A 12,585-nucleotide genomic window follows, 5' to 3' on the forward strand; every position below is an offset into this window, starting at 1 on the left:
TAGAAGTCATCTGTTTTAAACACGTAATACTCAAAGTAGTCTATCTTTGTTAAAATAAGTGTACAAAATAAGAATATAATTGTGTGTGTGCATGCATGTGTGTATATATTTGTATGTGTGCTCAGATGATAAAAGGTGCTTAATTTGAGTAATGAAATAATGGATTATTTTATTTAATTTTTTATTTCATAATTTTGGTTTTCAAATTTTCTGTGAAGTAAATGAGTTACTTTTTGATCAAAAGAGGAGAGGTTGTTAGGAAACTGGTTTTTCCTTGGAGTGTTTCCATTCTTACTTACCTTCCTGAAATCAGTGAGCTTGTCCAGGATCCGGGCCTCCACTCTCAAATGCCCTGCAGACGATCTTGCATTTATAGCAGGCCTTGCGCCGTGGAAAATTCACTGCTTTACAATGCAGGCACTTCCAACAACTTTGACTGGGATATATAGCAGGCTTCTGCTGATGCTGGAAATTTGAGGATTTTTTCTCTTTGGGTTGCTTGGTCTTTTGCTCCTGTTTCTTGGGGCTTTTTCTCACAATATAACATGTGCTGGACCCCCAGGGACGTGTCCCCTGGAGCCTCTCTGGACCTTCTTGTTTGGGGAACTTGCTGCTGCCCATGGAGTACTTCCCCTGGGGCATCACTGGACATTCCTTCTGGCTGTGGCTCCTGCTGTCTCCCTGGGGCGCTGTCCCCTGGAGACACACAGCACCTTCCTCTCGGCTGTGGTTTCTGCTGTCCCCGACGGAGGACATCACCTGGGGACACACAGCACCTTCCTCTTGGCTCTGGCTTCTGCTGTCCGGCAGGGAGGACATCCCCTGGGAACACACAGCACCTTCCTCTCGGCTCTGGCTTCTGCTGTCCGGCAGGGAGGACATCTCCTGGGGACACACAGCACCCTCCTCTCGGCTCTGGCTTCTGCTGTCCTGCAGGGAGGACACCCCCTGGGGACACACAGCACCTTCCTCTCGGCTGTGGTTTCTGCTGTCCCCGACGGAGGACATCACCTGGGGACACACAGCACCTTCCTCTTGGCTCTGGCTTCTGCTGTCCGGCAGGGAGGACATCTCCTGGGGACACACAGCACCCTCCTCTCGGCTCTGGCTTCTGCTGTCCTGCAGGGAGGACATCCCCTGGGGACACACAGCACCTTCCTCTAGGCTCTGGCTTCTGCTATCCGGCAGGGAGGACATCTCCTGGGGACACACAGCACCTTCCTCTTGGCTCTGGATTCTGCTGTCCCCCACGGAGGACATCCCCTGGGGACACACAGCACCTTCCTCTCGGCTCTGGCTTCTGCTGTCCGGCAGGGAGGACATCTCCTGGGGACACACAGCACCTTCCTCTCGGCTCTGGCTTCTGCTGTCCCTCAGTGTGGACATCCCCTGGGGACACACAGCACCTTCTTCTTGGTTGTGGCTTCTGCAGGCCTCCTGGGCATATTCCCCCTGGAGGTTGTCAGAATATACCCCTTGGGCATTAAAACTCGGGTCATATGGTGGGGCCATCTCTCCCTGGGCCCCCCCTGCAGCCCACTGACCAGGTGGGTAGATCCCCAGAGGAGGCATCTGGGGTGCGACTGCTCCTGGCACTGCTGGTGCCGTGACTGCTCCCCCTTCCATAACTGCTAAAGGTGGTAAAGGTGTCACATATGGGTATCCCGATGGAAATGGCACATGGCATGGGAATGGATGTGGCACCGGCATTGGTGGACGGGGTTGCATTGCCTGGGCAAAGGAGCTCTGGGGTCCGGGGACATAAACCACAGCTGCTGGGGCTGCCATCTGACTCTCTGAATGTGGCATGCCCTGTGCTCCCAGAGCCACCATCTTTCCGTGCGCCGGTACATTCATGGGCCATGCTGTAGCCCCAAGCTGCTCAGCTCCAGGCCCAGGCAGCATGTCATGTGCCACAGGTGCTAGCTGGGCCGATCTCTCAAACTGGAGCAGTCGCCAGCGCAACATATCTCGCTCATCCATCACCTGCTTCAGGGTGTACCGTGCGCTTCGTAAATGCACTGCCGCCTCCTGACGCTCCTCACGGAGGCGCTTCAGCTCATTGGCCAGGGCCCAGGAAGCCGCCTCACGCTCCCCCACCTGCTCCTGGAGCTGCCTGATACGGTGCGCCTGCTGCTCCCACTGCCTCGCACCCACACGCACGCTCAATGCCAGTGCACTCCAGGCACAGGCCCTTTTGATGTTGTGCGGCACCCGCGGGTCAGCAACCACGATTTGCAACTGATCCTCTATCTTGCTCCAGGGTCGCGAGCGGAAGGCCACATAGAAATCGGGGCCGCCCCCGTTCACAAGGACCTCATTGTTGATGAACTTGACTACATCCATGTGGCGAAAGCCACTGGCATGGTCCCCAAAGTCCACAGCCATGGCTGCTGAGGCCTAGTCAACCAACCACCTCACTGAGGAAGACGCTGCCTTCCGACAGTCGCGGCAGCTAAAAGCCGCAGCCGCTACCAAGTCTGCCCTTCACCTCCCGGCTCAGTCCTCCTTGAGTCCTAGTTCAGTCCTGGCCTCCTCGCCTGCCTCTTTCGTCCCTCACAGGGTCCCGCTTTCCTCACCGAAAGTAGAACACGTCCACTCACCACCATGCCAACCGCCAAAGTGCAGAGAATGTGACTCGTCACAGGCGTGCTGAGTCACATGCACGCAAGGCTGCTAGACCTGCCACCCAGCCAGAGCCCCCTCTACAGGGTGAGCGGACCGGAAGCTGCACTGGGTGCCGCAATGAGACCAGACGTGGCAGAGGGGAGGGGGGAGTTGGTGCAGGCAGCAGGACCCAAGCACGCTGTGGCAGCAGGCTCTGCGGATCCCTTCCAGATGCTAATAGTTGCCAATCATGCACCTAGGGGCTGTAACCGCACACATACACACACGCACACACACATACTCTCTCTCTCAATGCTGTTGTAAAAGGAAGGGTGAATCAATGGAGATCAGAGAACTTGAGTGGGGGGACGTGGATTTGGGGGGTAGAGAGTTGAGGTTAAGGAGACTGGGGCTTCAAGACCCCTAGTATAGGGAGGTAAATAAGGTGCAAACTTGGGGTCTATCAACCCAAAAAAGGGGTTGGACAGTGTTGGGAGAGACTTGAGAGAGAAAGCTGTGCTTGCACTACTGATGTGAGGAAAGTGATGAGGCTGCATGGTGGGGAAGCAGTAGGAACCAGGTAAATATGCCACTTTGGCATATTTATTAGTTTGAATTAAATTTACTTAAGAAACAGCCAGTGTAAGGACACCCTGACCCTCATCCCCCTAAAAGCAGGAAGTAAATATCCCATATGACAGATACCCTCCCTATACCAGATAGTGTAAGGCATCCTGATTACCAGTTTCAACCTAAAAAAAAAAAAAAAAAAAAAAAAACAGGTAAATAATTCAGTCAGCAAAATTGAGTTTATTTTGGAAAAGCAGAAGTATTAAATTCAGGACATATGAAGTGTGGCAAACTGTAAGCAACTCCAATGAACAAAGAAGAGGAGTGATCTTTAAAGAGGAAAGGAGGAAGTTTGGAGGGACTGTTTTTAATTAAAGTTTTTGAATGGGAGCAAGAGTTTAGGATTGTGGCAGCTTCTCATTGGCAGAGTTATGGCAGTTTCCCATTGGCTGTGTGTTGCTGTGCAAAGAGAAAATCTTCCTTCTAATTGCTGGGGTGTGTAAAGTTCTTCCTGCTGGAATATGTAATATAAGCTGTAAGAATGGTACGTTTCCTTTTTTGATTTTTACATTTCCCCCTTTTGATCAAAATCTTTCCTTGAAAGTATTGCTGATCAAGAGTCAGGTTTTCTATATTTGGTGATTTTGTTCCTCAGAGCCAGGAAGGACCTTTCCTGATCCTTGTCATGTGCCATGTCAGAGGGAAAGTATACACATTAGAAAGTGTTGAGGTCACATTTGAGTAACAAGGAAGGATAGGAGGAACTCTTAAGCATTTTCCACCTAAATTATTTATCTTATCAAAGTCATAAGTGTTAGAGATTATCTTGAAGCATTAAGCTAGCATCACTTTATTGTACATTATTTCTAAAAGAATTTAACAAGCAATAGCTACAAAGCTCACTAATAATTATACAAAGTAGAATTGAAAGTAATATGAAAAATTCAGTTTGTATGATGGTTCTAAGCCACAACCTTAGACTTGAAGGTAGCCAACTGAACAAATAGGAGGATCATGTCAGATGAAATTTATTGCAACCAGTGTGCTTATTCTCTGATTTTGTGTAATCAAGTTTTGATATCTTCAGAGATACTTATCCATGTGCAACATCTCACAAATGCCTCATTGTTCAACAAGTAGATTATCAAGGGCTATGTAAACGTCTAAAACTACTTTAGCCACTAAGTCAAGTGATTGTTGTTTGGCTGCTACTACTTTGGCTGCAGAATTGGCTAGCTTTCCTAATGTTAGGGAGATATTTCTGATAATGCAATCAGTGGCACTTACTCTGATGTAAGGGAGAAAGTCTCACTCTATGGAGACAAACCTGAAGTCATGTATGTATCCTGGAAGCTCCTATTTGATATAGACATGGAGGCTTAATGGGGTATACGAGAGAGGTTTCTGGCTTGTTATTGATATTAACAGGGACAGTTAAATATAATGATAAGTATTAACCTCCAATTCGTCAGCTATCTAAATATTCATATGTCCATGGGAAATGTCATCCACCACAGACAAAGATGAAGCCAGATGGAGCACAAGAGACTCCAGCTGAGGTCTGGAAATGGATAAATCCATTAGCTGAAAGTTTCTGATTTAAAATCTGATCCCTTTTCAAACTAGAAGTGAAGTGACGTCGCTCAGTCATGCCCGACTCTTTGCAACTCCATGGACTGCAGCTTACAAGGCTCCTCTGTCCATGGAATTTTCCAGGCAAGAGTACTGGAGTAGGTTGCCATTTCCTTCTCCATTTCAAACTAGGGGTCAGACTAATTAAGATGACATTCTTTGAAATACCATCTCATGCCAAAAATAACTTTTCTAAAAGCCTTGCAAACAAGAGTAAGCTCATTTGTATTTCCCTTCCCTGGTGGCTCAGACGGTAAAGTGTCTGTCTACAATGCGGGAAACCCAGGTTTGATCCCTGGGTCGGGAAGATCCCCTGGAGAAGGAAATGGCCATCCACTCCAGTCCTCTTGCCTGGAAAATCCCATGGACAGAGGAGCCTGGTGGGCTACAGTCCATGGGATTGCAAAGAGTCGGACACAACTGAGCAACTTCACTCGAGTGCAGGAGACCATATTTGGATGAGGAAAATAACATGGAAAGTGAAGACCATATGATCACCAAAAGTAAAGTGTTTAGTTACAGTGGTATGGTTATGATTGGGGAAAGATTGAGATAAGGTATGGGAAAATTCAGTCATAACAGCTTAACCTGATAGGTAACATCCGTAGGCTTGTGGGTAAAATCAGCCTTGGCATTTGGGATTACAGAGAAAATGGTTACAGACAAGACCAACAGGTCTCCTACATGGTTTCCAACATGGTTTTCCAACATAGAGTTTCTGGTGACACACCCATCAGAAAAGTTTCCCCCTTTTTCAATAGAGTGGGAAATGTGGATAAGAGCATTGTCTTTCTAAGAAGGAAAGGGAAAATAAAGTGAAAAATGACAGCCATCTGGTCTAGTCATCTCAGGAAAACTGTCTCCTTCACCCGTTGTTTGCTTCAGTTCCTAGAAATCTTTGCTTTCAGGACACTAGTTAGTGTATAGGTCTAGTCAGGGTTTGGTGCTTTCTTTATATGACACATGAATCCAAGAGTCTATCTATAATTTGGAGTTTGGTAGCACAAAAGTTGGCTAATATTACCTTATTAGGACCTTTCCCATGGGGTTGAAGAGAGTCTTTCTAGAGATGTCTTTTCCAAAAAACAAAATCTCCAGGCTGTAAAGTATGGTGTTTGAGGTCTTCATCTCTCAGGAGCATGCTGTGAAAATATTGCTGTACTAAAGCATGGCTATTTTCAATGGATGTAATCAGAACTTTTCAATATTGAAGTATATCTCCTTTTATTAATTGTGGAGCTACATGCCTGAGGTGCCCAACAGTTATGAGTTCCAAAGGGATGGATGTGAGATTTAGAAGGACCAACAAGCAATGCTTTTGGCAAAGGTACTTGGAGGGTCTCCACAAAGTTTGCCAAATGAGTTTTTTTCTTTTAGTTTTTATTATTTATTTTTGGCTGTGCTGGGTCTTTGATGCTGCATGCAGGCTTTCTCTAGTTGTGGTAAGCTACTCTTTGTTGCTATGCACAGACTTCTCACTGCTTCTCATTGTAGTGGCCTCTGTTACTGCAGAGCACTGACTCTAGGAATGGGTTCAGTAGTTGTAACACATGGGCTTAGTTGCCCCAAGGCATGTAGAATCTTTCCATACCAAGGATCAAATCTGTATCCCCTGCATTGGCAGGTGGGTTCTTAACCACTGGACCACCAGGGAAGTCTGCCAATTTTGTTTTGATAGTGCTGTTAGTTCGTTCAACTAGTCCTAAAGACTGAGCATGATAAGCATAAAGAAAATGCAGTAGATCTAGGCGAACAGCACAAATATAGTATTTGGCCAGCAAAATGGGTTCCCCAGTCATGATGGAGCTCAAGAAGTTACCCAGGTAGGGATAATCTTTTCTATTAATATTGTAGATACTGAAGAGGCAGTAGCTTATCTACATCGAAAAACTTTGACCCAGTGGGAAAACATACAAACCATGACTAAAACATGTTTATATCCATGAGATGGAGAAAGCTGAATATAATCCATTTGCCAAACCTTGAATAGTCCATTGGGCAAGTTAAAGGGCATGCCAACTATCACTATAAAGTCTGCAAATTTACCCTTGGCTAGAGTACAACCCGAGTAAGAATATATAATTCAGCCTGGTAGACTGAGGTAACCAAAGGCAAAGGTGCTGTCTCAATAACTTCAAAAGGAGTTGCAGTTGTATACCTAGCACAGTATTTGCATTTTTCATTCTTTAAATAAGAACCATCAGTAAACTATGAAAATTCAGCATTGGTTAGGGGATTTTTCATTAAATCCTTGCAAGGGGTCAAAAGATGATCTGTTAGAGTCAAACAATCATGAGGAGTATCATCCACAAATGAGGGAAGAACAGTGATACAGTTAAAGTTATCAGATGAAAAAGAGTTATATAAGGAGTAGTTAGCAAGAGGATTTTCTAGGAAGTGAGACAATTGGCCTAAAGGTGTTGAGTATGATAAGAATTTAGGAAGTCTGCATGGACTACAAAGATAGTTTGAAAGGATATGATGATTATTTCTTCAGTGGCTTTAACTAAAAAGACAGGAACAGGAATGGCTTTGAGGCAAGGAGGGTATTTTTATGCCATAGGGTCTAGCTGCTGACTTTAGTACTCAGCAAGACAAGGATGATCCCCATTTCCAAGAATGTTTCCCTCCTCATATATGAAGAAGAACAAGGAAAAATGATAATCATGTATCCAAGAGTAGGGGGATTTATCAGTTTTTCCTTTAACATTTTAAAAGCTAGGTCACTCTGATCTTCACAAGTAACAAGGTCAGGTTTCATGTTCCTCAGTAAGGCATATAGAGCTTGGGCCATGTGATAAAAGTTTGGAATCAAATTCTGACAATTGCCAGCTAACCTGAGAAAACCTTGTAGCTGGTGTTTGATTTGGGCTTTCAGGAAATTCAGAATGCATCAAACCCCTCTGGATCTAGGCACACCCTTTGTTCTGAGATCAGATGCCCCAAATAGTAAACTTTAGTTTGAATAAGTTGCAGTTTCTCCATAGAAACTTTATGTCCCTTTGAGTATAAAAGCTTTAACACGTGGATGCTCTTAAATATCTTCCCATGAGGAGACTTGGGAAGTGAAACAGAGAAGCAAGTCATCTACATATTGTAATAAAGTAGAGCCTCTAGGAAATTTTATATCATCTAAATCAGCTTTTAATTTTTATAAGAAATAGGATAAACTTTTGGTAAAACCATGGGGCTTTACTGTCCAGGTATATTGTTGTACTTCCCAAATAAAGGCAAAGAGAAATTGACTAGCTTTATCTACTGGGATGCTAATGAAAGCACTACATAAGTCAACTGCAACTAAAATTTTGCATTAAGTGGGGATGGAGGCTAATAAAATATGGGGACTGGGAACAATAGAGTAATGAGGGATAAAATATTATATGTGGCTCAGAGGTCTTGGTCAAATCTCCATCCTCAGCCACTGAGTTTCTTTACAGGTAAAATAGGGGTGTTACAGGGACTCCAACAACACAAGAGAAGACTCTACACATGGACATCATCAGATGGTCAACACTGAAATCAGATTGATTATATTCTTTGCAGCCAAAGATGGAGAAGCTCTATACAGTCAACAAAAACAAGACCAGGAGCTGACTGTGGCTCAGATCATGAACTCATTATTACCAAATTCAGACACAATTGAGGAAAGTAGGGAAAACCGCTAGACCATTCAGGTATGACCTAAATCAAATCCCTTATGATCATACAGTGGAAGTGAGAAATAGATTTAAGGGCCTAGATCTGATAGATAGAGTGCCTGATGAACTATGGAATGATGTTCGTGACATTGTACAGGAGACAGGGGTCAAGGCCATCCCCATGGAAAAGAAATGCAAAAAAGCAAAATGGCTGTATGGGGAGGCCTTACAAGTAGCTGTGAAAAGAAGAGAGGCAAAAAGCAAAGGAGAAAAGGAAAGATATTCCCATCTGAATGCAGAGTTCCAAAGAATAGCAAGAAGAGATAAGAAAGCCTTCTTCAGTGATCAATGCAAAGAAATAGAGGGAAAGAACAGAATGGGAAAGACTAGAGATCTCTTCAAGAAAATTAGAGCTACCAAGGGAACATTTCATGCAAACATGGGCTCGATAAAGGACAGAAATAGTATGGACCTAACAGAAGCAGAAGATATTAAGAAGAGGTGGCAAGAATACACAGAAGAACTGTACAAAAAAGATCTTCATGACCCAGATAATCATGATGGTGTGATCACTCACCTAGAGCCAGACATCTTGGAATGTGAAGTCAAGTGGGCCTTGGAAAGCATCACTACGAACAAAGCAAGTGGAGATGATGGAATTCCAGTTGAGCTATTTCAAATCCTGAAAGATGATGCTGTGAAAGTGCTGCACTCAATATGCCAGCAAATCTGGAAGACTCAGCAGTGGCCACAGGACTGGAAAAGGTCAGTTTTCATTCCAATCCCAAAGAAAGGCAATGCCAAAGAATGCTCAAACTCCCGCACAATTGCACTCATCTCACATGCTAGTAAAGTGATGCTCAAAATTCTCCAAGCCAGGCTTCAGCAATACATGAACCGTGAAATTCCTGATGTTCAAGCTGGTTTTAGAAAAGGCAGAGGAACCAGAGATCAAATTGCCAACATCCACTGGATCATGGAAAAAGCAAGAGAGTTCCAGAAAACCATCTATTTCTGCTTTATTGACTATGCCAAAGCCTTTGACTGTGTGGATCACAATAAACTGTGGAAAATTCTGAGAGAGATGGGAATACCAGACCACCTGACCTGCCTCTTGAGAAATCTGTATGCAGGTCAAGAAGCAACAGTTAGAACTGGACATGGAACAACAGACTGGTTCCAAATAGGAAAAAGAGTATGTCAAGGCTGTATATTGTCACCCTGCTTATTTAACTTATATGCAGTGTATATCATGAGAAAACTGGACTGAAAGAAACACAAGCTGGAATCAAGATTGCCGGGAGAAGTATCAATAACCTCAGATATGCAGATGACGCCACTCTTATGGCAGAAAGTGAAGAGGAACTAAAAAACCTCTTGATGAAAGTGAAAGTGGAGAGTGAAAAAGTTGGCCTAAAGCTCAACATTCAGAAAACGAAGATCATGGCATCTGGTCCCATCACTTAATGGGAAATAGATGGGGAAACTGTCAGACATTATTTTTTTTTTGGCTCCAAAATCACTGCAGATGGTGACTGCAGCCATGAAATTAAAAGACCCTTACTCCTTGGAAGAAAAGTTATGACCAACTTAGATAGCATATTCAAAAGCAGAGACATTACTTTGCCGACTAAGGTCCGTCTAGTCAAGGCTATGTTTTTTCCTGTGGTCATGTATGGATGTGAGAGTTGGACTGTGAAGAAGGCTGAGCACCGAAGAATTGATGCTTTAGAAGTGTGGTGTTGGAGAAGTCTCTTGAGAGTCCCTTGGAGTGCAAGGAGACCCAACCAGTCCATTCTGAAGGAGATCAGCCCTGGGATTTCTTTGGAAGGAATGATGCTAAAGCTGAAGCTCCAGTACTTTGGCCACCTCATGCGAAGACTTGACTCATTGGAAAAGACTCTGATGCTGGGAGGGATTGGGGGCAGGAGGAGAAGGGGATGACAGATGATGAGATGGCTGGATGGCATCACTGACTTGATGGACGTGAGTCTGAGTGAACTCCGGGAGATGGTGATGGACAGGGAGGCCTGGCGTGCTGTGATTCATGGGGTCGCAAAGTCAGACACGACTGAGCGACTGAACTGAACTGAACTGAACAGGGACTAGTGCAGGAGATAAGGAGGCCTGGGCCAAACAGTTTTCTATTATCAGTTTAATGCCCTGGAGGCCCTCTCTACTTATAGGGTATTGATCAATTCTTGGAGAGGCTTTAAGGGATCTACTTCAATCTTGTTAGGAGGTGTACCATGGATTCTGGTGATACCTTTTGAAGATTTCATCCATAAGGAAAGTGATAGTTTATCCAAAAGGAACCAATTATTAGTATCCTTAGAATTAGCTCTAATGCTGTCAGAGACAGAACAAATAAAATACATTGAAGGGTCATTTGATTTATTTAGTCAGCTATTTTGGTTGCTGTTATCAAATTCTAGAACTATTTCCCCCTTTTGGGAGAGAGAAATTCCAGCATGTTATTTTATGAAGAAATATCAGCACAATAAATGAATGGGGTGGAGGAACTAAGGAGGAAAGGAGGGTATCTCTTAGAGGTCTTAAACAAAAGGAGATAGGTTTAGAAATAGAAACCTGCTGAGTTTAATTTGTAGCCCGCATTATTTTATCCAAGTATTCCAAGGCAAGGACAATTTAATAACAGTGAGGTTGAATACCAAGAGTGTACTTCCAGTGTCAATAAGTACAGAGAGACATTTATTCCCAATCTGGAGAGTGGTTTTGCAAAGTTGGCCAAGGGGAAGGACTGGGGAAAACCCTGTAATTCCTCTGAGTCCCATCATTAGAGGTTAGAAGGGCATTGGAAAGGCTGGTTAGAGGGCTAAAGGCAGCTGGAGTGCTCCAGCGTGTAAGTCTTTATTCCAATTTCCTGGATTTTTGTAATAACAGCAGAGATAAGGAGGATTTTTATTTTGCTTAAGAGCTTCCACTTCTTGGAGTTGAAAATTGAGGACTTTGATAGTCTTCTTCTTCATTGGATCATCTAGGGTCCAGGTCAGCTAGTTTGCTAAATTAACTAAATCTGAGGTAGACATAGTTTCCCATTCCATTCTTTCTTTTTAACCAGAAGAGAAAGATCCCAGTTCAGTTGATTAATGAACACAGAGTTAAAGGCTACCCAAGTGCTGTTCCCTCCTTAGCACAGTAGGCAGCACATCAGTCTCATAATGCCTACCCAAGTGTATTCAACGTTCAAAAGAAGAGTTTCCTTTAATGACAGTTTGGAATCATCTACAATAATCATGCATGGGTTCTTTGGACTTGTAGGTACAAGCTTGAATTTTATTCCCATCAACTGGCTTTGGAAAAACCCTAGAAATTGCCAACTGTAGTTGTTCCCCAGTCCTCATGGTATAGCAAAACAGCAAGGATTACTTTGTCCCCAGGGTATAACTCTAAAGACTTCCAAGGATTATCCCGATTAGGAGTTTTTATCCAGTGTTGGGTCTGAGCTTCATCGGCAAGCATATGAACTAGCTGATATAAGTCTGAGAAACTAGGGTGAAAAGTTTGAATGGCTATATTAAATTCCTCAGCAAATCTGTGAGGATTCTGTTATCTGGGGGAAATCTTTGACTATGGCTTATAGTTCCAAAGGACATAAGAAAGTAGGAGTTTAGAATTTAGATCCCCAGAGGGTCTGATGTTAAGAGGTTCAGGGGAAGAGGAAGCAGGGAGAGGTTGGGAGAAAAAAAGAAGTCCAATGGGAGGATTATAATGAGGAAACAGAGAGTATAGAGGTGACAGAATGATACAGAAGGGTAAGAGGAAGATGGCAACAGAGACAAAGAGGAAAAGGAAGGGCAAGAGTGAACGCTGACATTTTAGGAATCAGTGAACTAAAATGGATGGGAATGGGCAAATTTAATTGTTTTCTTCCAATTGTTTGTTCTCCTCAGTTTATTTAGAAATGGTATTTTATAAAGAGGCAATTTTAGAGTCTTGAATGTGTTTGAAAGCTTCCAGGTACCTATTAAAATAACATTGCATTCAGTCTGTTTAATTTTAGAGCCATAGTCTTCTAACAGTTCTGAGAAAAACAAGTTTGGGGAGGTCTAAAATTCCCCATAATGGCCATTGGAGTTTTAAATTGTTTTTGCTTAAGTTGATCCATTTAGTTTAA

The 12,585-nt window shown here is 43.8% G+C and overlaps 1 protein-coding gene across 1 annotated transcript; it reads right to left on the bottom strand.

Moving 5' to 3' along the window:
* Positions 1–309: 309 nt before the first annotated feature.
* LOC128069393 (testis-expressed protein 13D-like) lies at positions 310–2,388 on the bottom strand. Its single transcript, XM_052662610.1, has one exon. It carries the CDS (start codon positions 2,386–2,388, stop codon positions 310–312), a length of 2,079 nt encoding a protein of 692 aa, XP_052518570.1.
* Positions 2,389–12,585: the final 10,197 nt, after the last annotated feature.

Source organism: Budorcas taxicolor, chromosome X (genome assembly GCF_023091745.1).
Source record: "Budorcas taxicolor isolate Tak-1 chromosome X, Takin1.1, whole genome shotgun sequence".
In the NCBI taxonomy this organism is placed as follows: Eukaryota; Metazoa; Chordata; class Mammalia; order Artiodactyla; family Bovidae; genus Budorcas; species Budorcas taxicolor.

What these genes read in the sequence shown, in the direction of transcription:
- LOC128069393 (XM_052662610.1), bottom strand. Translation starts at nt 2,388, where the DNA reads ATGGCTGTGGACTTTGGGGACCATGCCAGTGGCTTTCGCCACATGGAT.